Genomic DNA, 26,789 nt, shown 5'->3' with positions numbered 1-26,789 from the left:
GTGACATCCCTCTCAAGGTTCATGGCCCCTTCACACCAGTACCCTGTTCAAATGCACAGATCCCATTCATTCTATCATAGATAAGCTATTCTTTTCATCTTCCAGAAGTGTAAAGTACCACAAGTACCACAGCCTTCCATCACACAGTGCCACTCGATTTCACCTTCACACCCCCCAAATACTGAACAAGTGATCCCCATAAAAATGTACATATGGATAGCTGTACCCTCCCCAACACCACAGAAAGTCACTGAAGAGCTCCAAGGACGAATTTCCCTATTCAGCCCTTAGGGAAAAGGTTTTACACTTGTTTTAACTTCCAAAAACTGCATCTCCAAACTGTTCCTGAAAAGAAAACAGACTTTCTTCAGAGTAGTGCCACCAGAGAAATTTTGTCAGTGCCTTATTAGCTTTGAATGTACCAACGTGAGAATCCACAGCATCCTTTCAAAACTTGAAAATACAGTCAAAACAGCTGCTGCTTCAAAGGCTTTGAAGTATTTTAAGAATTTTAATTATTTGGATATTTTTCAGTTCTCTTTCTTATGCCACATAGATAATTAGTTCAATTACAATTTCCCAGGTGGAATACTGGCTTGATTTCTACTTGCCTGCCATCAAAAAATTGATAGCAGAATTCTTAGGCCATAAAAATTACACCTATTTAGTGTGGTGTTTAACATAGTCTTTGGAATTGTGGAACACAACTTTCCTACACCAGAAACTTCATTGTTACCAAATTATGAGCTCAAGAGCTGCTTAGACTATTTCTGATATTTAAAGAACAATCTACTATTGAATTACAAGCATTTTGCATGAATCCAAAACAGACTGCTTGGCTTTGCCTACAAAATAGTCCAGAGTCAACATCTTGGTAAGGGTTCAATAAGCTTGTGCCTGTATAATCAAGAGGGGCCCACATACACACATGCTGTAGAGATTTTTTTTAAGTCTATTTTAATTTACTTAGTGGTATTCTGTACCTAATGTGCATGGTTATACACCAACACAGTACCATTAGAGAAAAACCTATTAACAGTTTCACTAGATTTCATACTGGGAATAAAGATCTGAAAGAATACCACATTTCTCTACTAAAAATAAACAGAAGAAAAGTAACATGAAACATTCACTTAATATTAGGGTTTACAATTACAGTTGCTGATGATTTAAGCTCTTTGGAGCCTTTGACACTAAGTATAAGGAGGAAATTGGACTTTCAAATGAGTGAAAGACGAAACAAGCAGGCTTTTGTGCAGCCAACTTGAAGATTACATGCAAAACTTAAGACTTTTGAGATTAGAGAGGTTACATTTGTCCTTTTAGGAAAACAGAGGATAGGATATTAGCATCCTCTGTAAACTACTTGAAGACTGACATTCACATGAACCGCATACTAAAGCATTCACTCATCTTCCTAAGAAAATAAAGAGAATTTGGCAGTACAGTAATCCTCAGAGAATTGCCAGGCCAGGAACTTCTGTGGTCTTTGTTGATTTAGCAACTGATGTGTCCAATACTTTAGTGTTTGGTAAAGAAAGAGCATAAACGCGTGTTCCAACATCTTCCCCCTTGGAAAAAAGCCACTCTTAACCCGCCAATGAAAATAAGGAAAGCAAAACCTCAATTCACAAATACCACCACTATGCCACTTTACATCCCTCCATGGACAGAACTACGTATTAGGTAGGGATAGCTCCAGGAAACAAAAAATGGGTATCACCAACATGCAGCTGCGAGTTGTATTAGACACCTTTCTCGCGTGTTCACTGCCACCCTCCCTTTCATGCCAGTAAAACACCTCAGTTTGAATCCATATGCACTTACGTGGAAGGCTCTGTTCTCACCGCAAATTCTCATGGACTGCACCTGTTAAACCACAACCAGGGCATGCCGGCGTACACTGGCTTTGCTTGGCATGCCTGCCAAATCAGAAGTGTTTAACCAGACAAGATGCACCTGCTTTAGAACAGGCAGAAACCACATACCCCTTTCCTTTTGCATGGAAATGGAACCTAAGTTTGAGCTAATTTCAAATTTTGCTACAGGAAATGCAAACAATTAGAAGTGAAATAGCATCAGCATGCATTTTTTAATTTACTAGGTGCCTAAGAAACCAGGCAGACTCACCCATTCATTTTTCACATTAAAAACAGAGACTACCTTGATGCATGCAGTCTCACCCGGGCACCAAAAACTGCCGAGGCAGGGCTGGCCCATCGAACTTACACTTTACACTTAGGGACAACACAGAGCCTCTCTTGTTCATTGGCTTTGAGCGGGTGTCACCTCCTCTCTCCGAGCGCCACGGCGGCGGCACGGAGGTGCAGATGTGAGAGGGAGCCGGGGGCTGCCACCAACCCGGCCCGGCAGAGCTCAAACCCGGCACGGCTGGAAGCTTTCCGGGCACCCGCTCCAGTAACAACCCGGCTCTCCATACGCGGGACGCGGCTCCATCTGCGCTGACGGGACTGGACCGGACACAGAGCGACACACAAAGCGCTGCGGGCCGGCAGCGAGCGAGCAGGACGGGCCCCCGGCCCCTCAGGCTGCCGCGGACACAGCGGCGCTCCCGCCGCCCCGGCCCGGCCCCGCTCCCGACTCTGCCTCTGCCTCGGCCCCGTCGCCCCTTCCTCCCCTTCCTCACCCTCGTACTCCAGGCTGGCCCGGGCGCCCAGGGCGAGCAGCGCGGCGAGGCGCAGCCAGCAGCTCCCCATGCTCCTCACGGCGGCTCTGCCCGTGCCGGGGCTGCAGCAGCAGGAGGAGAAGGAGGAGGAAGAGGGAGGGGGAATGGGACGGGGACATTCTCCGAGCGGCTCCCGCGCGCCGCCGGAGTCTCCTCCTCCCTCTGCCCGGCCCCGCCTCGCCTCCGGGAGGGTTTGGGTCCGCGCGGCTTCGGTGTCGCTGTGTCGTGTGTTGTCCTCGCTGAGGGGCTCCTGCTGCCCGCTGCCCTCCGGGACTCGCCCTGTGGTGCCCTGGCCCGGAGAGGGGTCACAGAATCACAGGATCAGAATTCCAGGTTGGTGCTGGAAGGGACCGAAAAGATCACCTCGTTCCAACCCCGCCGCCTCCTCGGGGCTCGCTGCAGCAGGTTCACGGCCTGCCCGTGCGGGGGTTCTCAGCTGGATGCACCGCCCAGGGTGGGGGCTGAGCAGAGCAGAGGGGCGGCTGCCCACGCTGCTGTTGAGACAGCCCGGGAGTGCGGTCCCTGCTCGGTGCCATGAGCCCCGAGCTCAACCAGGGCACCCAGCTGGCCAGGACAATGTGTCTGTCCCGATGTTCTCCCGTCTGTCCTTCCAAGTCAGGGAGCGAGGCAGGGAGGCTCCCAGTGAACAAGGGCGGGATGGGGAGGATGAGCCCCTCCTGCTCCCTCCATAACATTTCTGGCATGGTAGGACCTCTCTGGGGAGGTGTCATGCTGCCCCATCCCATCCCATCCCATCCCAGGTGGCAGTGCCCTGCCCACGCAGGCTTGGGATTTTGCAGGCAGCAGTGCAAGGAAACAGACTGCATTTCTCAAGATGAACCACTCTGGTTGCTCAGCAGTTTGCAGAATGTTAAAAAAAACCCCAAAACCTAAGTCATGAGAGTAAGAAAAGAAAGTTTGGAGTCATCGCATTTCTCATTAGGTTTTTGAGCTGCCAGGGTGATGTGGAGTTACATTTTCAGGCTTTGTTCCATAACCACAAAGACTAGAGGCTTTTCTTATTGCCTTTCACATGAAAGCAAGTTCCCCAGACACTCCAAGCCCACAGAGGTGGAGGCTTCAGGCAGAGCATCATATTTTCCAACAGTTTTGATTTGACATCTATCAACCCTGCAGCTTGACTACAAGTAGATTTGGGGTTTCTTTCTTTTTGCACTTCCTACCATGAGCATTTAATGTGCAATCTAAACTGGTAAAGCCCACAAAGGTGTGGGAAAGCAGCTTCAGCCAGAGTTTGTGTGCTGGGGTGGTACAGGTGAGTGAGCCCAAGGAGTTCTGAGGGTCCCTTCCACATTCTGTGCTGCTTCCTGAACAAATAGGGAAATACCATCTAGTCAGGAAGGGAATACTTCTTTAACAATAAGGGACAGAATTGCAGAGGAAGGAGAGTCATCTCAAGGGGAAATGTTAGTCTGGAAACAGAAGAAGGTGACAATTCTGCCACACTTTGAGGCTGGCTATACCAAAGTGTCCTGAGAACAATGTCATCTTGCTGGTAATTAAAATAAAAATCTATGTGGGTGCTGTGTTTGGCAGCTTTCTCCAAAGCATTTTCTTTTCATCTGACTTTTCCTTTGAATCAGGAGTGCCCCTGGACACCTCCCCACTTGGGTCCCCTAATTTGCTGTGTGAGACTGAGGTGTGCACAGGAGTGAGTGCAGCTCCTGCATCCCCAGAGCCAAGCTAGAGCTCCTCTGGGGTGAAATTCCTGATGGGGTTGGGTGGGCACTGGGGCCTCAGCACAAACTGTTCTCCAAGTTCTCTGCACCAGTACTGGTGGAGTCTGAGTATACTTGGGCTCAATAATCTGTTTTGAACTTGTTTGCCAAAAAATGAAAAAGAAAGATGGTAACAAAATCAATGTCAGTTTCATCAGAGTAACTGCAATTTAACAGCCTAAGGAATTCTTAGATTTCCACATGTGAAGACATTAAAATACTAACATTACTCTGTTTAAAGAAGAACATCAGGAAAAGGAGTGCTTTACAGAATCAGGTTATCTGTGCTGCAAGGCTTTGCTAAGAGTTCAGTGCTCTGGTATAATGAAATAATAAAGGTACCTGAAGCAGATCTTAATGGGTCAGGTATCTCTTGCTTTCCCTTTGTGTATTGTCCTTGTAACTGCCCATTTCCAAAACACTGGCCTTCATTTAGGTATTTCTGTGAGCACAAGGTCTGTACTGGTATGAGAGCATTGCTCCAGGAGCCACTGCCAGAAGAGTGAATGCAGCTGCAGCTTCTCCATCACCTGCCTAGAGGTGGTGTTGGGACAGCTGATGGAGAAGTTGTCCTTGGCAGCCTTGTTGAGCCTTTTCAGGGTGCAGAAATGTGGTGATTGTGGTGGCAAACCCTCCTTGCTGGGTTGTCTCCTCAGCATGAGAGACAAAGGTCTCAGTAATAGATGCCATCCGTGACTGCAGCTGTGGTGTCTGAATTAGTACAGGCAAGAATCCTGTTTGATTCCCTGGAATCAGTGGGACCTCAGACTGGTCTCCTGTTGCTCCTGATTGTGCATGTGCAATTCCATCTGCTCAAACAACATGACCACTGGTGGTTGCAGAATTTTTTCTTTGTCTTGCCTGTCCTGTGAACAGGGTTCTTGCAGTGGGCACTGTGAGCGGTGCGATGCTGCTTTTCCTCTGACATCCAGCTCCTGGAGGGTCCCAACTGCCCTGAGAAAGGCAAGAGATTTAAGAGCTAAGACAGTCTGCAACTTGGAGCTCAAATTTAGATACAAGTGTGAGCATAAGTAGCAGTGGGAATGCATCCTTCATGGCCTGTTGGAAATGAGCCTTGGAAAAACGCCAGTGCCAAGCTGTGCCTTCATCCAGACTCCAGTTTGCTCTGAGCAATGTAACACTCATTCTTCGTATTTGATAGAATGACACCAGTGTGAAATCACCCAAAAGACTGGGGCTTGAAAGGCAAATTCAAGGCAACTTTAAAAAAAAAAGTTGAATTCCTAATTAGATTTTTTAAGGGACGTTTTAATAGGAGGAAGCGTGTGGAACTATGAATGAATTAAACAAATTGAATTTGAAGGCACAGTCCATTTTTTTTTCTCCCAGTTCAGCTTTTAATTTTTATAGGAAAAAAATTCTAACTATTTTAGCTTGTGGTGAATTGGAGTTCCTGGCACTCCTGGTATTACACAAGAATTAACCAGTCTGCTTTTCAGGTTTTGACTGTTCAGAAGTGAAAGAAAATTTTCAAGACTGAAATCAAGCAACACTAGAAGACTGAAATGTGTGAAAATGCCTTGGTTGAATAGAAAAATAAATCCCAAAGCAAAGTTAAATGCTCTTGGAGACTTAAAAAATTATTCTTGTTATGTCAAAGAGTTAATATAAAGACATATTTTTTCTTTTCTGCTTTTTTTAATAGCAGTTCAGAAGTATAATTTTATTACTCTGCACCAGAACAGCTGTAACAACTGTAGTTACAGTGATATAAAAAATACAACTTTTGATGGAGAGGAAAAATTAATTAAAATCAAATTTTATTAATGTTTAACAATCTAATATTTTTTTCCAAATAGTAAAAGAATTATAAGGAAATTAAAAAAAAATACCCAAACAACTCACATGTGTGTAATGAAGCTTTTGTCGAGTAAGGTCTAATTAATCATAAGAGGATACAAATAGGGCCCCAATCCAAACCACACAGTTTTAGTCCAGTGAATTGCCTGACTGAATGCAAACACTCTGACACTTAGAATTACTCCTGGAAATATTTGCAGAAATAGTCTTAAAATAAAATAATAATTATAATAATGCATTTCTTCTGTACAATTCCTGGAATTCTTGGAGCTTATGATTACTTTGTCATCATGTTTAGTGGCAGTGACACTTAAAAATACTCATTTGTAAGTCAACATTTACTGTTACTAGACCCTCCTTCCAGCTGCTGGCCGCTGCCAGCTCCTGTAGCCAAATTTTTCTCTCTGGATGTCAGCCTGCTGCACAAGGACTGTGCTCAGACACTCATCCCTTTGGGATCCCACTCAGAGACATTCTGTGGGGTGCACTCCAGTGTGGGAAATGTGGGAATTGGAAAAACAGAAACTTCCACAGACAGTGAAGAGTTTGATCTGTAGCCTTAGAAGAAGCTTGGATTGATGTAAAAATTCAATACAGAGACATCAAGTAGAAAAATCTTAAACTTTTGTTTCTATAGTTGTAAGTAAGAATATATCTTAAGTAAGAAAGAAACTGTATTGGGTAAGATGGTGAAGGGTCTATAGTATAGTAATGTGACTGTATAAAATAAGTTAAGAATTTAAAAGTTATAATAGAAGCATATGTGTATACATGTGATAATAACCTATTGGTAAAAATATCCACAGTGCAGTAGAAGTGAGTAAAGGTGATAGGTTAGAAAAGCAAAATCAACCTTGTAGTAACTGTCCATTGGGTTAGAATGTTCTATATTGTCTTGTAACAAAGAACTTGTGACTACTCTTGAGCTATGGCTGGATACTTGCTCCTTTAAAATCTCACTGAGACTGATGTTTATCTGAGCAATAAATGGTTCTTAGCCTGAAAATTGTCCCATCCCTTCATTACTAGCAGTGATAATGACACAGAAACTCTGACAGAATCTGGGAGAGGGAGGCTGAAACAGAAGCAAAGATTGGGGTTGACTTGTGGAGACAGCAGGCAGGAAGAACAGATCCTCCATAGGTGCTGTGGTGAAGGCATGAAGAGGAAAAAAGGCAAAAATATTCAGAGGAAGGCATGGGCAGAAAGAGGCAGCTGGGTGAGTGTCACATAGGGTGCTCTCTGAGGAATGATTGACAAAATTCCTCACACACTGTGCTGCTGCTGTCAGCTCGTGACAGGAACCCCAGTGCTAGCCCATAAAACCAAGAAACACCACTGCTAGCTCAAGATCATCCCATCATGCAGAGCTGGTTCTTCACTGAGTGCAGTTTTCAGAAGGCATCTCCCCTGCCCATGGGCATGCCTGTCGAAGGCACTTGGCTCACTTTGCATTTTAAGTGACATATTCACATTTGTTAATAGGAAACTGCTTTCCTAAAATGACAGACAGAAAAGAAACACTTGAGGCCAGCTTAGGAGAGGACAGCATTGGCTAAAAATGTCAGGAAGATGTACACCAATGGAAATTCTTGTTCTGGGAGCCTAAACAACAGAGATGATGATCACAGAGTTTCTTCAGTTATATCCTAATAACTTTCTTTCCTAGGTCACACCTAAACCTCAATGACACACTCCTTGTCAAAAATATAAAAGATACTGCTCTGTCTGTAAAAATAGCATATTTTAGGGAAGTGAAATGTTCTTCAGGGCAGCAGTCTCTGGCAGTGTGTCCCATCCCTGAGCACTTTCCTGCTCCCTACACCAGTGATCTGAAGAAATCTACTTGGCTCTTCCCAATTAAAGGCGGCCTAAAAATGGCACAAAGGAGATGGCAAGAGTAACTTTCCCTCAATTTCTTCACTGCCAAAACCCCTGCTGTGGAAAATTTTAATATGAAGGTTTGGGTCAGGCACACAGAAAGCACAAAGATGGAGTACACATGTAGCAAATCTTGGAGAACACCAGTTCCCTTTTTCCATTCCATCTGGCAGAGTTGGTGTGTCTTAGGCAGCCAGAAAATTTTGGGGGGAATACAATATTTCATTCTCCATTAGACACTTACTGATGCATCAGTATGTGGTAAATCAGCATGGTAAATGCTAAATCATGGTCTCATGTATAATAGATGTACTGAAGAACAAAATCTCTATATTTTTTATTTTCTTGATGCTGTTAACATGTCTTAAAATTCTAACTTAATATCCCTTCCGTTTTTGATGAGTGTGATTGGAAACAGCTGTGTCTAAGCTGTTTCGACATTAAATAAGAATGGTCTCAAGAATAAAAACTTCTTTGTGTACAAATCAAAGAACTACAGTTTAGCCAGATTTAGATTTTGCAAGGGTTTTGCTGAGTCATTACAATCTGGTCCTGAAAAAGAATTACATAGCATGAATAAAATGTAATTCCAGAACAATCTTGAAGGGCAGATAGGTGTGAACTTTAGAGCTCATCCCTACGAGATACTGAGCAAAGCAGACTTACTACCAAAGCATTAATATCTCCAATTCTTGCCACTGATGGTGGTCTCATTACACTTAATCAAAACATTATTTAGGCCCTTAAAGGAATTTAGACATAACACAGTGTGCAAATGTTGTAAACTTCCCTTAGTAGTGAGTGGTATAAATAATATAGCTCTTAAAAGCACTGTGAAGGAATTCAGAGATAGTATATTTATATCTATATTTATATATATTTATATTTATATTTTAAAGAGCTAAAGTAGCTTGAGTACATGAGCATGTTTTAAGTGAACCCATACTTAGTCTCTCCATAATCATCAAGATTAGCTTCTGTATTCTTGATTATCAGGATGTACAGTGGTTTACCGTCATGATAGGGATTCAGTTCACTTCAACTACCCTAATGTCAAAAGATGATATAAAATATTCCTCAAGGACAAAGACTGGATGTATTTTGTATATTGTACAAGTAAGATGTGGAATAAAAAGGAAAAAGTTGCACAAAGTTAATTATGATTATCAAATTTGAGCATATAAAATAGTGTCTAAATAAGCTTTCTTTCATGTTCTCTCCTTTTTTAATTTCAATTGCCACAAACTTGCATAGGAACAGCAGCTGCATAAATGAATCCTGTGCTTCTGGAAATCAGTAAATGTGCCTATGTAAATATATGGATTAAATGGAAGTTTCAGGAGGTCAGGCACACGTTTGATCATCCATGTGCACACACACACATACACACATATATCTGTGTATCTCTGTCTATAAATATACACATATATGTCTCAGTGCACATACATGTACATCGGTGTATGCAAGGTGCTCTAATTCCACTTCAGTTTAAATAAAACATGTATACCTAGACTTACATTTATCAGAAGCTGACCACTGTCCATCTATGTATACTTAGAAATAAATGAGTAATTGTATTTTTTTATCTTTATATTTTTACAAAGACACACAGTTTAAAACTTTCAAAATGCACTGTATAAATACACCGAGGTAACAGAGTACTTTAATGCCAAAAGCAATATGCCAGAAAACATAAAGTTTTCTGAGAATTTGGAAACAGAAAATTTGATACAGAATGAGTATCTTTAACTTCTTTCAGGGGCCATGAGAAGGAGAATTTCTGGCTCCAGGGGCTGGTTACACCTTTGAAGAGCACAAACTCCACCTAGTGATAGGTTTAGTGGTGAAATTTTAGAAACCCAACAATTCTAAAGCTCAATCTCAGTTATTTGGCAGGACTATAAAAATGAGAAATAAAGACTTAAGTTGACACAATCTTTGAGAAAGTAAGAAAAAAACAGAGAAAGATGTACTAGAAATTTTTATAGAATTTTTTGCTACTCATCTGTTTATGAAAACATTTCAGTAATAAAAAATCTTCACATTTTTATCATAAATATCATGAACTTGTTAAAAAATCCTATAAGTTATTACACCTGCACATGTAGATTGTTTTATTTGTTTAATCTTTTTTATTAAAAATGAAGACATGTAGAAAAGACATTGGAATGGGTTAATATGTTCCTGCTTCTTGTTGAGCAAAGTGTGTGGACAAGATAAATGTACCAGTCCCTGAAACTGCTCAGACATGCAGCATTTTAAAGTCCATTACATAAACTTCTGTAGCATTAGATTTGAGGGTAATTCCCATTTTAAAGTAGTATTTCTCACTAAATTAATTCACCTTTAAAAAAGAAATTGTTCTCACAGTAACAATTTCTATGACTGATCTCCCCTTACAAAATAATTGAAGTTTATTTAAATTAATGAGGGCACCATTTACTTTTCCACTTTTCTCAACAGTATCCAACCAGATCAGAAACCACATGTGCATTCAGAAAAATAAGAAAATATGTGAATATAATGAAAAAAAACCCCTCATGTAAGGTTCACTGCAGAACCCAGGAGTAGCCCAAAGAAAAATAAAAGACACGAAAGGATCCTAATTAACTCTTGGCAAAGGATGAGCCAAGCATCCAGGTTTTTAGTATGATGATTGTGGTAGCACAGAGGAAGCCCTGTGAAAGAATCTGGGCACCTGCCATACTTGAAAGGACAAAGCATGCAGGTGAACCAACTCTTAGGATTAAATAAATTCTGGACACTTCTGACCTACTGTATAAAATTTAAGCAACTGTGGAATGAGGAAAATTGAAGGAAGAATTGGAAAGCAACCGGCCCAGTTGTCCCACCTCTCACCAGTTCACTGTGTGGTCAGGGATCACTTTGGGGTCACTGACCACCAGGGACCAGCAAAGGGACTTCCAGGACAAAGAACGTGTGTAAATGGGAGGGAAAATATATTCTTGACTTCAGGCAAATTATTTGTCATGTGTATGTTTATTCTGGGAAAATCAGTGACTATGTATGAAAAATACAGTATCTAAACAGGAACTTTTTTCTGTACTCAGCCTGCACAATATTTTGGAGGAGATATCCCCCTGAGCATCTGGCTGAATAAAGAATTCCTGCTTTTTAATGCTACAGTCGTTTTAAGCAGTTTTTATTTGTACTGATTTTTGGCTCCTGTTAAGTGTCCATCTGAAGAAAAGCCTGTCTGCCTGAGAAAAACATGAATATTTACCCCATAATGATCAGTCTGTCATACTGATGCCACAGTACCTCTGGTTGCATTATTTTCCTGTGAGAAAAGCTTCACATTAAGGTGTGGATATTTAGAGAATACAGGATTAGAATCCAAGTGAAACAAGAGTGAGGGTGTCCAGTTTTCACTGGGCCTGATTCAGTAGGAGAGAGGCCCATCAGCTTATGCCAATTTCAGCAGGAGCAGAGGTTTTCAGCACCTCTCAGAAATAAAAGCTTTCTCCATGTCCCAGTTTGGCAGGATACTTCCATCCTTACTGTTTCCACTGGGACTGCTGCCATGAGTGAAATTAGGCACATACTCAAGTAATTTCTTCCATAATGGCCCACAAGTTAACTTGAAAGTTTTACTGTTATTTTTTCTATGTCAAAACAGAAACATGTATATTTCTGAGTACCTTGAATATTCTTAACTAGGTTGTTAAACCAAGTAATATATACAATATTATAATTTTGCAAGAGTGTCATGCTGAAAGTGGTACTCTGTAGACTGAAACAGAAGAAAATTATTTAGCAAAAACCACAAAATGCCTGTATTCAAATTTTCACATTAAAAAACCCCCATATTTTGCTTTAGAACATCAACAGGTAAGGCCACAGAACTCCAGCAAGGTGCTGATAAGCATATCATTTTGAACTATTAAAATTACCAATAAATACCAAGAAAATCATCTGCCTATTTAAAATTACAGCAATCCAATCAATCAAAAAAAGCAGCCATCAACATCTTGAGTCATAACTGTTTTCAAGTAAAAATTGCACTGTATGCTTTAAGACTGTCACATTCTCATATAACAGTTTTACAGCAATATACATGTATTAACTTTCATCCTTCTGTCCTGGTTAGTCACATTTTCACTGGAATTCTCCAGTGTATGGTTCTGATTTTCATCCTTATTGCTTTCACCAGTTAAATCTTCCTTTTCCTTTTCTTCACTCTGCAGTGGCTTTTCAGAGCTGTCTTCCTTTCTGCTACATACATTCTTCTGGCTTGTCAGTGGCTTTCGCTTAAACAGGGAAAACTGGAGTGAAAAAAACAGATAAATGATATAACTGAAACAGCAGTGAAATTCAAGATTAAAAAAAACCACAAATCCCTTTGTATATACCAAAGTTAAATGAGATTGGCAGATTTCTCCTTGGGAAAATAGTTTTTTTTTAAAACAAAATCACTAAAAAATGTTGAGAAACATTTGCAATATTTAAAATGTGTTAAAATAGCACATGGGAATCAGAAAAGTTCAAGTGATTGCATTTTGTCAAATTACACATTGTACAGTTTGTACAAAATGCTGTAAGTGGTGCATTTATTTGGGTTTCTTTCAAATAAGAGCCTGAGGCAAGGTCCAAACATGAAGCTCCAGAACAGAAAGTGCTTACTGTGCCTGCTGATAAATGTGTGTACTGCCATAAATGACAGTGCCTGTGCTCAGTGAGACCACACTGGTGTCAAAGTTAACTACTGCTTAGGGCCTTTGGTCAACAGGAAACTCAGCAGCCTCTGCAGGAGCCTCTGGATCCTAAAACCTGTAAGAAATTCTATATCAGCTACTCCTCAACATGCTCATACACCTATATAGAGAGAAATATTTGATGACAAAATCAGTGCATGTTGCAAATAGATGCAGGGTAATGAGCTCAGCTGCTGCTTTCAGAGACAAATAGGAGGGGAAATCTTTTTAGATAATGTCCCATAGGAATCAAGTCCTAAGTTTTCACCTCACCAGTTCATGATGTGATGAACAATCTCTCTCTCAGGGACATGCCATCCATTAAGAGGTTATAATGGGCTTTAACTCTATTATTTGGACAATTTAAAGTTATTTTATCAAAAAATAAAATCAAGTCTTAAACAGAAGGAACAGGTTGCTCAGCAATTTAATTATCTTTGCACATCATATGAGTTGAGGTATTGGCTTTGGTAACTGCCCACTGGCTTCTTGGTCACTGGCAATGCTAGAAAGAAACATCAGGCCACAAACCTTTTTTTTCCCCACAATTCCTCCAGTTTTTTGGTCCTCAGTGTTCTCTGAAGAACTGTTCACAGTATGATTGTCAGTGCTTGCTTTCTCTACAATAATATAAATGTTTATATTAAATTTCTTCTGATTCATGCAAATCAGAAAAATATCACAGAAAACCAGAAAAAATTACTTTTCAGATTATTTTTGAAGTAGAGGTCACTGAATAAAACTGAAAACAACAATCAGAATATTCAGTAAAACTTGATGCCCAGTCAGAAAAGACTATTTTTATTTTTTAATCTCTCCATATAATGTCTTGATATTACTCTCCAGATGCTCAATTTTTAAGAACAGAACACTTACGGCAGTGACAATATAGAAAATATTTTTACTTGACACTCACAGTTTCCTCTTGCTGAAAGGAGACAATGCCTTGCACGCTTATTTGCAAGATTATTCTAATTTGGCAAAGCTGATTTTAGGGCAGGAGTTACAGTTCAGCATGAATTTTATTCCACAGAAACAATTCTGGGAAAAGAAAAACTTTCCATCTCAGTTGATGTGTCTGTGCTTAAATTTTCCTATATTCCCTGTATGAATCATATACATTTCAAACTTAATACCAGAACTTCCAGATCACTGAACAATGGAAAAATATTTAGCATCCCTTCTGTACAAGCTATTTCCATTATAATATTGAAAATAAATGGCATAGCTTCTTCATTATAAAGGCTGTGGTCTGTTTTATACCACACTTGTTATTTTCTTTCAAGAGAACCATTCTAGATTATTCCAAATTTCTAAAATAAAAAAAGTCCTATACATATAGGGCACCCTATTTCATGTTCCCCAGCTTTTCTAAAGGAATATTCAGTTCCCATAAACTGTCATCAAAACTGCATCTAGACTTACATCTTCACATCCTGAACAGGGTTCAGCAATTATCACATTTCACCTAAAATAATCTCTCTGTGAATAGAATGAGGAAATGTCAGCTGAAAAAGATGGGGAAGAATTCTGAGCAGCTTCTTGATTGAATTGAGGTACAGGGCACCTAAAGAAGTTGCCTGAGAGACAATAAAATTACCATGACTTTGGCACTGCACAGGATTCAGTCCTGCTAAGAGAAAGTCCTCGTGGACTTCCTGCAACATATGACTGGGAAAAGTATTTATTTCTTTCAATCATTAACAGTTATAATGGGGGTTTACCCCTCAAATTTCTTTACCTCTCAAGAACTGCTTTGCCAACTATGAACAAGGACTGTGTTGTCCAGTATTTTTATAATATTGTTTAGAAAACTTTTATCTGTCTTTAGAATGTACAATTCTTGGGAATTGTATTCTTACCCTGCTGAACGATGGTCTCTTTCTGAGTAGTCTCCTCTGTCTATAGACCAAAAAAAAAAAAAAACACCAAACAACTCTTTCAAAATTGTTAAAAGAAAAAAAGTTTAACTATTAACACCTATATGTGTTTCTTCCTCCACCAAAAACACCCCAAACAACCACTTTGCATTTACAGGATAGGTACACATGTATCAAACTCAAGTTAGTTACAGAAACAAATCCTTTCAGAGACCAGTAACTTAATAGGAGTAAGTGCCTTTACCTCTCCAGTTTCCACAGTGCTACTGCTATTGCTTGTCTCTCCCTCAGGTGATTTACGATCCTTTTCTTTTTCTTTTTTTTCCTCTTTTTTCTCTGTTGCTTCTTTTTTTTCACCTCCTTCTGTTTCTTCTTTTCCTTCTACTTCTTCTACTTCTTCTGCTTCTTCCATTTCTTCTTCTTCCTCATCATCATCTATTTCTTCATCTCCATACAAGTTTTGTTCCTTGGACAAAATTGCCAAAACATAATTTTGAAACTCAAGGTGTACAATGATCGTGATCCTCATCCCACACCAGTTCATCACACATCAGAATTTGACTAAGAACAAGAAAACTCAAAAGGAAATGTTCTAAGGAGATAGAATAAGAACAGACAAAGGAGACCTCAATCAAAGTTTGCTAATTTTAATCTGTCTTTAAAAACTGACCTCCAGGGAACATTAGGAGTGCAGCTGACTTATGTTTTGCCAACATGTGCCTCCTTAAAGAAAAAGCAATGAAAATAACTTCTTCTTGGAAAGAAAATATTTCTTTTAAATGTTTTAAATGAGCATAATTGACACAAGCAGTAGTAATTCCAACACCAAAAAAAAAAAAAATCCAAACCTATTTCTCAAGAAAATTAATGAAGAAATGCCAGATACAAAGCTTTGATTCATGTGATTCAATACAGACATAATAATTTGAATTTAAATTATTTTCAGCTGAAGAGAAAACTTCAATATAGTAAAAATAAAATGGCCAAGGGTGTTATAAAATGAATATTTAAAAGCATGAATGCTATTTCTGTAAAATGTGTAGAAAAATGAATCAATTATATCCTTCTTACTCCCTTCAATCAGATTGTCATTATTATGCCAGTATGTACTTATAACAGCATAAAATGCAATATTTAAATAAGAATTCTCCTTCCCATTGCAGAAATATAAGGCCTTCCAAGGTCAGCTCAAGTGAAGGCACATCAGTGCCCAGAGGAGAACGTTTCTGTTCCACTGCAGCCAATGTCACAGTGGAAACTGGCGGGAAGTATCTGCACACCCTTTTGGAAGTGTGGTAGAGTCTTATATTGAACTCTTTCCTACAGCTGGTTCCAAATGTTGTCTCCTATCTGTTTTTAATGTTTTCCATATTCTTTCTTACTTCTTTGGATTTTTGCCTGTTGTCTCCCCAGCTGCCCTCATGGTCATTAGAAGGTAACTTGCTGGTGAGGAGGAAACCCCCAGTGAAGGTTGAACACAGAGACCTTTGGTGGAACTCCTTTGCTAAGCCCAACTCACATATCCCAGGAATCTGAGACATCCTTACAGGGGGTTTATGGAGACCTGCATCACTCTGGAGCCCAGCTCACAGCCTACAGCACCTCAAATCACACAAGATTAATTTATTCCAGCAACTGAGCCATGCTTTTCATCCAAAATAAAAAGGTGGAGGAGAGAGACATTCCTTTTACTCCAAGGAAGCCCCCTGTTTAACTGAACAGCTTCCCAGACCGACCCCATTTCCATTTACTGCAGCTTTTCACAGGTGTCTCTGGCTGTCACCTCATCTGGTCAACTCCTAAAATAGGAAATTTTGCATCATAACTCTGATAGCACAGTTCTGTTACTGTTACTTCTGCTTGTCCATTTACAGGCATGTTTTGGAGATTTTACCAACGGTAGGGAATGATCTGAGAATGTCATACTACAGATATGCTTTTACCTTAAAGGATGAATCATCTGACCAGTCAAACTTACATGAAGAATTTAATAATAGAAGCATCTAGGCTACTAATTAAAGTACATATATATGTATACATTATATGCATATATTATATATACCTATAATCTCTTCATTATTCTCTTCCATCATGCTTTAGGGGGTTTATTTTCTTATTTCACTCTAAATTCCTTTTTCATAGAAAAATAATGCAGAAAGAATATCTTCAATACCTCTAAACTTGAGACAGAGAGAAGCTGTCTGGGCCAAGGTCATGCAGGGAAAGTCAAAAGTAGTAGAGAGCATACAAGTGAAATATTTCAAACTGGTTTCATTTAGGCTTGAGGTTCCAGTTTCTTCAAGGACAAAACTGTGGTTGTTACTATGGAACAGCCTTAAGTATTTTGTACCTATAGTATAATAAATCAGTACAGCAGAACAGCAATCTAGAAAATATAGCCTTGCAGATTTAACACAATACACATATTTTTGTAGAGCTGTCTTTGCTGATTTATTTTCATGCATTTATTCTGGTTTTCCTGTAAATCCAGACCTTCATAACTAGACATTCTTAAACATAAATTTGCTGTTTCCAAGCTTATGGGGACAAATGACTTTACTTGCACTGGTTTTGGCAAAAGTATTGCTTTAGTGGGTATAACTCAGGCTGTATAACTGTCTTCTGCCAAAATGGCTGCAGCTGGCTTTTCTTTGGGCAGATTAATACAGAATCAAGACACTCCTTTTCAGAATGCTCTATAAAAATGTGGTCCTATGTCCACAGGAGAGAGGGGAAAAAACTTCACTCTGTTCTGTACTGTTGTCTCACCTGGTGCCATGCTCTGGCTAAAAGCCTCACTGAAGACTGAGACACATCTCATGGTAGATCTTGCTCAAACAACAGCTGCCAACTAGGCTTCTCTGTATTTCTGTAATTGTTTCATTGTGGACCCCTCCTGCTTAGTTTATGGAAGCAGCTCTGGCAGATGGGCTGCTCATAATTAGCATTTCAGAAGGGAAGGCTTATGGTATCTTTCCACATCTCCTCAAGAAGTCAAAATAATGTTTGCCATGATAATTTTATATTTTTAGAGAAGAAAATCTCAAAATCTCCCACCAATGGGACAAATTTAGTTGCAGATATTTTAAAAATCTGGTGAAAACTCAGTGATGAAGAGAAAGCTGTGATTACTGTGTGTACTACTTGAAGTGGAGAGTTCTAGGAAGCTCTGGTTTACAGAGCTGTTTCTGTTTCCAGTTGCCTTGGAAACTGTTAAAAATCCACAGAGAAGGTTATTAAAGAGAGTTGAGAATGAGGTAGGTAGCTACATGTCTGTTGCTGTGTGGTGTTCTGCCAAGCAGCCACAAACCAGCAATTGCTTAGCAGAGTTTTTAATCATTTAAGGAACAGATTTCTCCATTACCTGTCCAGCTCATTAGCTTGACATGCCCAAAAGCATTCTCATGGCCTTTTTACATGTCTACAGGATAAATGAATGGTATAAATACCAAACAGGATTTTCCCTATGAAGCAGAAGACTCTGAGTAGATGGGTATTAGGTCCAAGGAAGTTGGGCAATGGTCATAATGCTGCATATAGGTCTGAACTTTCTGGAGCACTAGTGAAGACAAATACAAAATACATTCTACAGACTATCTTCTTGTTTGATGCAGGATTGAAGAAGAATTGGTAGAGGAATCAAATCCTATGCTAGCTGTCATTCTGCTCTCAAAAAACCTAGTGCACATCCACATCACTCCTGAACTGTCCATGCTGGGAAAATGCACTGGGTTAGCATTTTACTGAAACAGCATTGAAAGTAACAACAGCAACCCTGATCTTAAGTACAGATGAGTAAAAAAAAACCCCAAAACCAAAAAGCTCAGTTTACCATTTGTAGGTTGGAGATACATGGATGTGTAGCCATGTAACATTTTCTTGATACTGATCAGGGTGTCAAGGCATCTGATGTGAAGTGACTGGAAATACTGCCTGACAGAACTGCTGGAAAAGCTAAGATTCATACTCTGCTGTTTCTTACTAAGCAGCTCCAGAGAGAGCTTAACACCTTAAAGTCCTCACAGTGTTAGCCATTTGTCATCAGGTATTTGAACTGGCTTTAATTTTGTAGCTATTAATATAGAGGAGTTATTAGCTCAGCTACTCTAAGCCTTAGAGAAGTATCCCTTACTTTAATGATTATTAAAGAAATCTGTCCAGTTTAAAGACTGACACAATTCAAAGACATGAGTACTCCAATGAGAGATTTAGCAGCTTATCCTTCCACTTACAAGCAATGAGGAGCCAAACTAAGCTTTCATTATATATTGTCACAGAGACAAACAGAAAGGCTCAGCTAAATACACTTAGAAAAATTTCCAGCAAAAAGCTGAGCCTGTCACCATAACTTGTCTAAAGCTAACACCTAGGTTTCTACTAGGTAATATTGATTTCCCAATTACACAATTTTATGTTAAGAGCACTTAATATGGATTACCTGATACTTATAACACTCCCTTAATGCTGCTGTTGTGTGAGTGTCCTGGAAAATGAAGGCAATGCTGCACTTGTAATTTCAGGCACACTGTGCAGTGAAACCACTGGAAACCAATTTTATGTCAGATGGGAGTTTATACTTTTAAATGTCAAAAACTGAACTATAACTGAACTTCTTGTAAACATGATGGAAGAAAACATATTGAACTAGCAGCTGCCCTGTAGTGGTACACTGATTACCCTGAACATGTGGTGTCTAATTGCCACAACAGCGCCCTCCAACAGGATGGCATCACCCTGGGATAAAATATGTTGTTAGAGACTGACTGAACAGATTCATTTTCCATTAAGTTTTTTTCAGCCCACACTTTGCTACCCAACATATTTTATTTACTAAAAGCTGAACACAACAACCTACAGGTCTCCACAGACCTGTGCACTTCTGTCACAGGCTGGCAGTGCACATCCTTTGCATTAAGAGGATTAATCAGATTACATGCATTAACCAAAGCTTTAGGTGTCATCCTCAGACTGCACACTGGCATTGATTATGCAGAGTAGCCAGTAATTTTTGAGGGCAAATAATCTCTTAAAGATTATTTCAGTTGGCTTTGGTGTTATTAGCCTGTGGTTTGCCAGCTTACTGCTGTAAGTGTACCTGGATAAACATATATCTCTGCATTCTTCTGTGAATAAAAATAGCTACTTACCAATGTATAAAATTGTAATTTAAGACTACATTCTGAAGAAGTATTTGTACTTTCAGTTTTTCACTAGATATTTAAATGAGTTATCTAAAGTTTTATCCTCCCAGCTCAAAAGATTTTTTTTGTTTATTCCCCAAGAGAAATCAACATCTGAAATAGCTCAGATGTACTACAACTTTCATATACAAAACAGTTACCTTCTCATAAAAGTTTTCTTTCTTTGGACCACAAACAGAAAATATAAATTTCCAAGCAAAAAGGGGAAAAAAAACCTTCTATAGAACTAGAAAGAATTTTTAAGGTGTTTTGTGAAAACCATAAAAAAAGTTAGAGACTGTTTACATCAAGTATAATATCTTATGAAGTATTTTACACAATAACATAAATACCCTCTAATATTCAGTCACTCAGAAATAGCATACCAAAATAACTCCTGGGTACTTGAGCAAAACAGGAGAAATATAATGAGCAACTCCAGAGTATGTTGGTGTTATCTGAAAAATTTACTGTGTCTCTGGAAGATATTATGCAGTATAAAATGAATTCTTAATGCTAACAGACACAAAGAAAAAAAATTGGGAATATTGGCCCACACTTTGATGCAGATTGTGCATATTTTCCAAATCCTTATAGAAAAAATTGTCTGGAGTTTGTCAAGCAGCTCCCACATATTTGCAAGTGAATGAGGACAGTCACTCCTTCTGCTTTTATAGTGCACATAGCTCAGATACTGCATGTCTCTCCCAAATCCTGTACTTCTCATTAAAATCCTGCTGTAATCATGCTGCTTTTTATTCAGTGCTTTGATTAAAATACTGGTAAAGGCAAATTTTTCCCAAAGAAGGTTTGCAGGAAGGTTTTTTGAGATTCTCTGACTTGGTACATTCCTCAAAGAGCTGGTCCATGAGTCACTGCTAAAACCTCCACAGACTGCAAGACTGGGTCTCAGGGAAGAGCCTCCACTTCAAAATTCTCTGATGTAAAAGTGGTAATTTTTACACAACCATCACTAATCTTTAAGCCCATTCTCATTTCATAGATTTTTCAAGGCACACCCAGCTCAGTAATGCAAGTGCCACCAGCTTCCCCATGGAATTGTTCTCCACATCCTGCCAGCACTTGTGGAAGTTCTCTCTCAGCCACTGCAAGGCTGGCTTTAAAGCACAGCTTGACTTCTTTCTGTACCCTTGATACAGGACACATTCATGTTTGCTTTGTCCTTTTTCTCCACACAGATGATAATGAAGTGCTTTGTAAAGGAGGTTAAATTTTGCAGCCGTTCTGCTGCTGTGTTTCTAATTATGAAAGTCGGTTTGTGCCTTGGATAGATGCTGGATTGAATGAAATTGAAGTATTTTATACTTCCTGTAAGAAAGCCAGGCTCTGCCAGGCTGGCTCACAAGCTCCTTTTAGGTTGGTATTTATTGCTCACTTTCCAGTCAAACAGCACAGGCTCTTGTACTAACAATAGTACACAGTGGGGGTAGAACATTACTCTTCAATATTACTGTGATCTATATCCTTACAAAAGAGGTAAAGGCTTTGTTTAATATAAAATTCTTCTTAAAGCCACCTTTGTTTCTCTCTCACAATCTCCATATGACAGCACAAATACTTTACATTTAACAAAGCCACAAAGGAGAATCTGTGTGAAAGGTGTGCCAGTCATGACAAATTATAAGGCTCTAAATCCACACCATTGAACCTGGGACACTGCAGCAGACAGCCCTGCAACCCACCACAGACCAAAAGAGTAATTTCTGATTTTTCAGTGCTAGAGAAATAAGAAAACCAGAATGGTAAATATTTTTACACCAGACATTTCAGGGCCCTGGTAAGAACTGTTTTCATAACTAAGCATGGGGGTTTGAGATAACAGTATTAATATTTGTTTAAGTTATTATAACATAGGTTGACAAACAAAAAAGCAATGAGCACTATCATAAATCCTTAAAAAAAGAGAGCGATTAAGTGTACTTGCTTCTTCTTTTGGCAATAGAAAAATAAAACTTCTGTTGCTGTCTGCAATGCAATTTTCTGATGCCAAAGCTGTCTCTCCAAAATCCTTTCAATATCCTTTCAATCCTCTCCTGTCTCCATTAAAACATAAATAAGTGTATAAGAATGTTAGAGCTCAGTGAGTGACTTCGGATCCCAAACATGCCCAGAACTTTACTGAGCACAATACCATGGGTTTGCCATTTCTGCAAGCAAAGAATTTGCTCAGTTGCTCATAGAATGCCTCAGTACTAAACACTGTCACTTCCACAATTAGATGAAAAATTACCCTTTAACATTTACTTTGCCCTTTTTAGGCCTATTTACAGATCCTCAATGAGAGATAGGATCTAGAAGGTAGTGTAATCTTGGGAGAAAATAAGCTAAAATTTATATTAAAAGTTAAAGGCAAGGAGAAACTAGGGGGGAAAAAAACCTAAGAGCAATGAAAATAAAAACTAGATGTCCTTTCAGCATAATTCTGAAAGGCCCTGTTCTAAAGAATATCCATGTGGTCATCCAGATAAGAAACTGGAACAAAAAATAATGAGTGAAACCTAGACATTTTTTGCAGCTTGGAAAAGGACATTTTTGTTATTCATCATCAATTATGCAAAGAGATCTACTATCTGAATAAATGGTTTGATATGTTCAGCTATAATGGAAAAACTTATCTGCTGAAATTTTGCAGGCACAAGAGAAGAGCTGTGCTACAGAATATTCCAAGGTCACCCAGAACACCCTCACCTCTAAGCAGAGCTGTGAGGCAGCAGCAGACCTCTACCCCATCCTCTGAAGGTGCCAGAGGTGTTTGTATTGCACACCCACTGTAAAAGGCAGCACCTGCAATTCTGGGAATCTCTGCAAGACTGTGCAGGGGATTAAAATTTTGAGATGAGCTGCAGGGGATGCCTAGAAATTTGCATGTGCTTATTAACACTTTGAGGATGTCCAGTGTTGCTGCTTTTGACCATGTAGGTGATTGATTGTTGGTTAACTGTAATTAATAAATCAATAAACCACTTATTTTTGACTTAAACCACAGAACTGAACACTTTTTCCATGTGATAATCATTAGGGAATAAATAATGAAGAGGGAATAAGTGCTCTTTTTTCTAGTACAAGAATACAAAGACATCAAATGATGCAAATTAAAAAGAGGAGTTACTTCTCCAAACAATGTGTAAAGAAATCTAAGAATTATTTTCCAAAACATGCTAAACAGCCTAAAAATTGATTGAAAGAAATTCATGTGAAGAAAATGGATGTTAAATGTAATACATGTATCTGCTAAACTACAAATTATTGAAAATGTTGAATATATTCATTATACTGAATGATTACAGGGGCAAAGTAACACTACATGTTTGTGCTACTCTATATTCTAATTTTTTTTTCCTAGGCACACACCAGCAGCCACTGGTAGAAAAGAGATGGATAGATCTTTGGTCTGGGCAATTGTCTGTTGTTTTCTCTCTCTAATGCAGGATTTCTTTTCTCTATTAAAAACTAACTCAGGACTATTTCTGCCATGTTTCTTCAGTACTGCATATAAATCTCTTTGTATGCCATAATAAATACCAAGGATATACTGAATTTTCACAAAACCACAAGTAGCCAACTTCATAAACCAGAATGAGTCAAACTAAATGAAATTCCACTCATTATGCTCATGGAGTTCCCAAGTCCCCTGAAAGCCCAGAAATGCTGGCATAGAGCACAATTTATGTAACGAGACTGTGGAAAACCCTTAGAAGTGCTGGAGTAAAGCTCTGCTTTTCCCCCACCACAGGAATGATCCACAAAACTACATAAAAACAGTTCTCAAATCAATGAATTTTAATCTAGACAAAACAAAGAGGAGGAGATGACCATAAGCTGGCTTCCTTCACTTTCTTGGAAAGCTTTCTGCTAGCAGCATATGTTAAGAGAGAAAAATCAAATAGTCCTCATTTTCCTAAGATTTGCATTAAATGCTGCAACCAAACAGTAAATGAAGGGCCATTCCTATGTGGAATAGGAAATCACTTGCTTTAAAATGCTCTCTTTTTTTCTCTCTTTCTCTCTAGGAAATATTTTTCACTGGAAAAAAACAGGGTTTTTTTTGTTTTTCACAGCCCAGTTTTCTTCCAACGATGAATTCTAGAGCCACAAAGAAGCAGATGTCATATCCAAGAACCCCAGTTTTAGGCCCATAAAATACTTTTCAATACTACTAAACTTTCTAAGTTTAATCACAGTAATATCCTAATCTTTCTAAGAAAGATAAAATAACACATCACAGCTCCACTTAGTCTCAAGGGGAAGAGTTTTCAGAGGAGTTCAGTGGTAGCACAGCACACTGGCAAAACAGCCAATGACTCCATTATTAGAGAGAACTTGGGAAGGGCATTTAACTGATTAAATATTCTCTAACAGAATATGAGGATACTTACCCTGCTCCAAAGACACATGCTGATGTCAAGACAATGTGCTCCAGAGAATTCCAAAGTTTGAAACAAATTTCACAGGGACAAAATACAGCCACTGGGGTAACTTTTTGCTGTAGTTAGGCACAGCACGTGACTGGAGTGATCTTACCTTCAGATGCAGCATATGGAAGGGGTGAGTGAGGCAGGAAGATTGGACCTAGACCAGGATTTACTAGCAAACTACTGATCTTCTACAGACTTTATAGAAAATAAATTCTGGAGACATTGTGTCAAAGATTGTTTAATGCCAGCATCTTACAAAACAATATTAAAATATTTCAATGTAAGTATTGATTCCATTCATGTTTTTATTGAATGACATTTACTCATTTTGATTCCCTTCTTCTTCTCTCCTCATTTTCAAGTAGGGCTTAAACAATTATTTTTCTAGAAAATGTCAATATTGAGATCTGTTTGCAAAAATTTCCCAGACCCCCAATTGGCATAATATTCAAGTAACAATGCTGCATGATGAGCCCCTATCTCTTCATTTGCCAGTTCAGTCCCTAAGGGCTGGAAGAGTGATGCACTATCTTAAAAAAATAATTTGCAAGATTTGTTTGTGTATTTTAAGGAAATTCTAAAAGTATTAACTTCATCTTAAAAAAAAAAATCAGACTTTCTTACCACTTTCTTTACTATTCCATCTGGTTTGTTGGTTTACCTCTTTTTGGAGATTACAGATAGGGTTTTTAAAAACCATAAACATTCTCCAATGAGGAGAAGTTTTGGCTCTGATCCTGGAAACATATATGTGTTTCACACAGCAACAACATATATTCCACCTCCTGAAGTACCTCAGAGTTAGAGGATAATGTAATGTAGTCTTTTGTAGGCAGATATAGAATCTTTTGTGTATTGCACAGTATAAACAACTAAAAAAAATGTTTTAGAGGTGTATATTTCAAATTCTTAGTTCTATCCAATTATCAAGTGTGATATTCAAAAAATTATCCCTGAACTCTAAAGTAATCTAGGCCCGATTCTGAGATCTGTGTGTGTCTTTTTGCTGACAGCAAATAAGAAGTCAGCCTTAAGGCCCTCGGAAAGTCCCAGGCCATCACTCACCCAGGCCTGCATTTCCATTTACCTCCCATCCGCTGACCCACGTAAATTTGGCAACTTGTCCTTTCTTTAATTTAGGTACTCGAACGTTTTACCAATGTATGAACAGAATAAAAGTGGGGGGAATAAATTGTGGAGTGATCTGGAAGAGGTTTTACACAGAGTTCTGTGAGCCAGAGAGAAGTTTGATAAGAGGATCCATGTTTACCCCTGAAAGAAGTTTCTACCAAGGTTGCTGACATAGAAACCAAAATAGAAAGAAGAATAAATAAGAGAAACCTGCAACTGCCTATTCCAATGAACACTTTGTTTGTCTCTCATGTCCAATGAGTAAAGTGTAAACTTATGAGTTTTGTAAGAATGTATAAAAAGCATGCATGCTATAATAAAAACAGGTTTGAAGCCTTCTGAAAACGGAGTGTGTTGCTTTGTATTGTCACTCAACTACAACAGAGTGATACCAAGATTTTAAAATAGGTACCTTTGCTAATTTACTGAAAGTCCTTTCATGTAAGGCACATTATCAAGTAAACTGCCCTGCTACTAAAATTGGTGTGTTGCTGGTTCAAAGGCAAAGATTACACTGTTACGATGTAAAATTGATTTGTCAGCATGACATTACACTTTGATTAAGAGGCAAACACAGTTTACCTCCTCAGCAATTGTTTTATATATCATACATGATAAACATGATTGTGAAAATGATTGTATCAATAAAGTATGATTTCTCTCATAAAAATATCCTGAATCCAAACATTTTCTTCAGTCTTTTTCAAGAAATTGGCACTTAAATTATATGCATAACAGTATGCTGTGATTCCACAAAAGGTTCTTTTCAAGTAATAAAAATCAATCTGTTTCCTGAATAGGCTTAAAATTCATCTACAGTAGTCTATGCTACTTTAGTGTTAAATAATGAGGTAGCACATTGTTCCAAAATTGCTCTGGATTATGTAAACCATTTGCTACATGACGTTTGGATTTCACGTTTTGTTTAGAGCTGTTTGGTAAAGAAGCACTTTCTGTCTTTTCTGGCTTCCTGGCTTTGCTTTTCTTTTCTGGAAATTTACTACTATAATTTTTCCTTTTATCTTTTACTTTTTCCTCTTCTTCTTCCTCCTCATCTTCATCTTCTCCCTCATCCTCTTCTTCCTCCTCTCCTAAATCTCCTTCCTCCTCATCTCCTTCTTCCCCCTCTTCCTCTTCACCTTCTCCTTCCTCTCCCTCTTCCCCTTCTTCTGCCTCCTCACCCTCTTCCCCTTTTTCTTCTTCCCCCTCTTCTTCTTCCCCTTCATCCTCTTCCCCCTCTTCCTCTTCTCCCTCTTCTTCTTCTTCTTCCTCTTCACCCTCTTCCTCTTTCTCCTCTTCCTCCTCACCCTCTTCCTCTTT

At 38.9% G+C, this 26,789-nt stretch overlaps 2 protein-coding genes across 3 annotated transcripts in view; both read right to left on the bottom strand.

Moving 5' to 3' along the window:
* Positions 1-2,834, bottom strand: part of SRPX (sushi repeat containing protein X-linked) — a 40,025-nt gene extending 37,191 nt beyond the window's left edge. For both annotated transcript variants that reach the window (XM_030954367.1, XM_030954376.1), the window contains exon 1: positions 2,648-2,834. In XM_030954367.1, the coding sequence (XP_030810227.1) occupies positions 2,648-2,717 (70 nt within the window). In that variant the 5' untranslated portion in view covers positions 2,718-2,834. The remainder of the gene's footprint in view (positions 1-2,647) is intronic.
* Positions 2,835-10,226: 7,392 nt separating this feature from the next.
* RPGR (retinitis pigmentosa GTPase regulator) overlaps positions 10,227-26,789 on the bottom strand; it is a 53,742-nt gene continuing 37,179 nt past the window's right edge. Inside the window, exons 14-17 of the mRNA XM_030950351.1 lie at positions 14,967-15,188; positions 14,705-14,744; positions 13,374-13,462; positions 10,227-12,413 (exon numbers count right to left, since the gene is read on the bottom strand). Of these exons, the coding sequence (XP_030806211.1) occupies positions 12,192-12,413; positions 13,374-13,462; positions 14,705-14,744; positions 14,967-15,188 (573 nt within the window). The 3' untranslated portion in view covers positions 10,227-12,191. The remainder of the gene's footprint in view (positions 12,414-13,373; positions 13,463-14,704; positions 14,745-14,966; positions 15,189-26,789) is intronic.

Source organism: Camarhynchus parvulus, chromosome 1 (assembly GCF_901933205.1).
Source record: "Camarhynchus parvulus chromosome 1, STF_HiC, whole genome shotgun sequence".
Classification (NCBI taxonomy): Eukaryota; Metazoa; Chordata; class Aves; order Passeriformes; family Thraupidae; genus Camarhynchus; species Camarhynchus parvulus.
The sequence above is the reverse complement of the archived record's forward strand: the minus strand, read 5'-3'. Positions and strand labels throughout refer to the sequence as shown.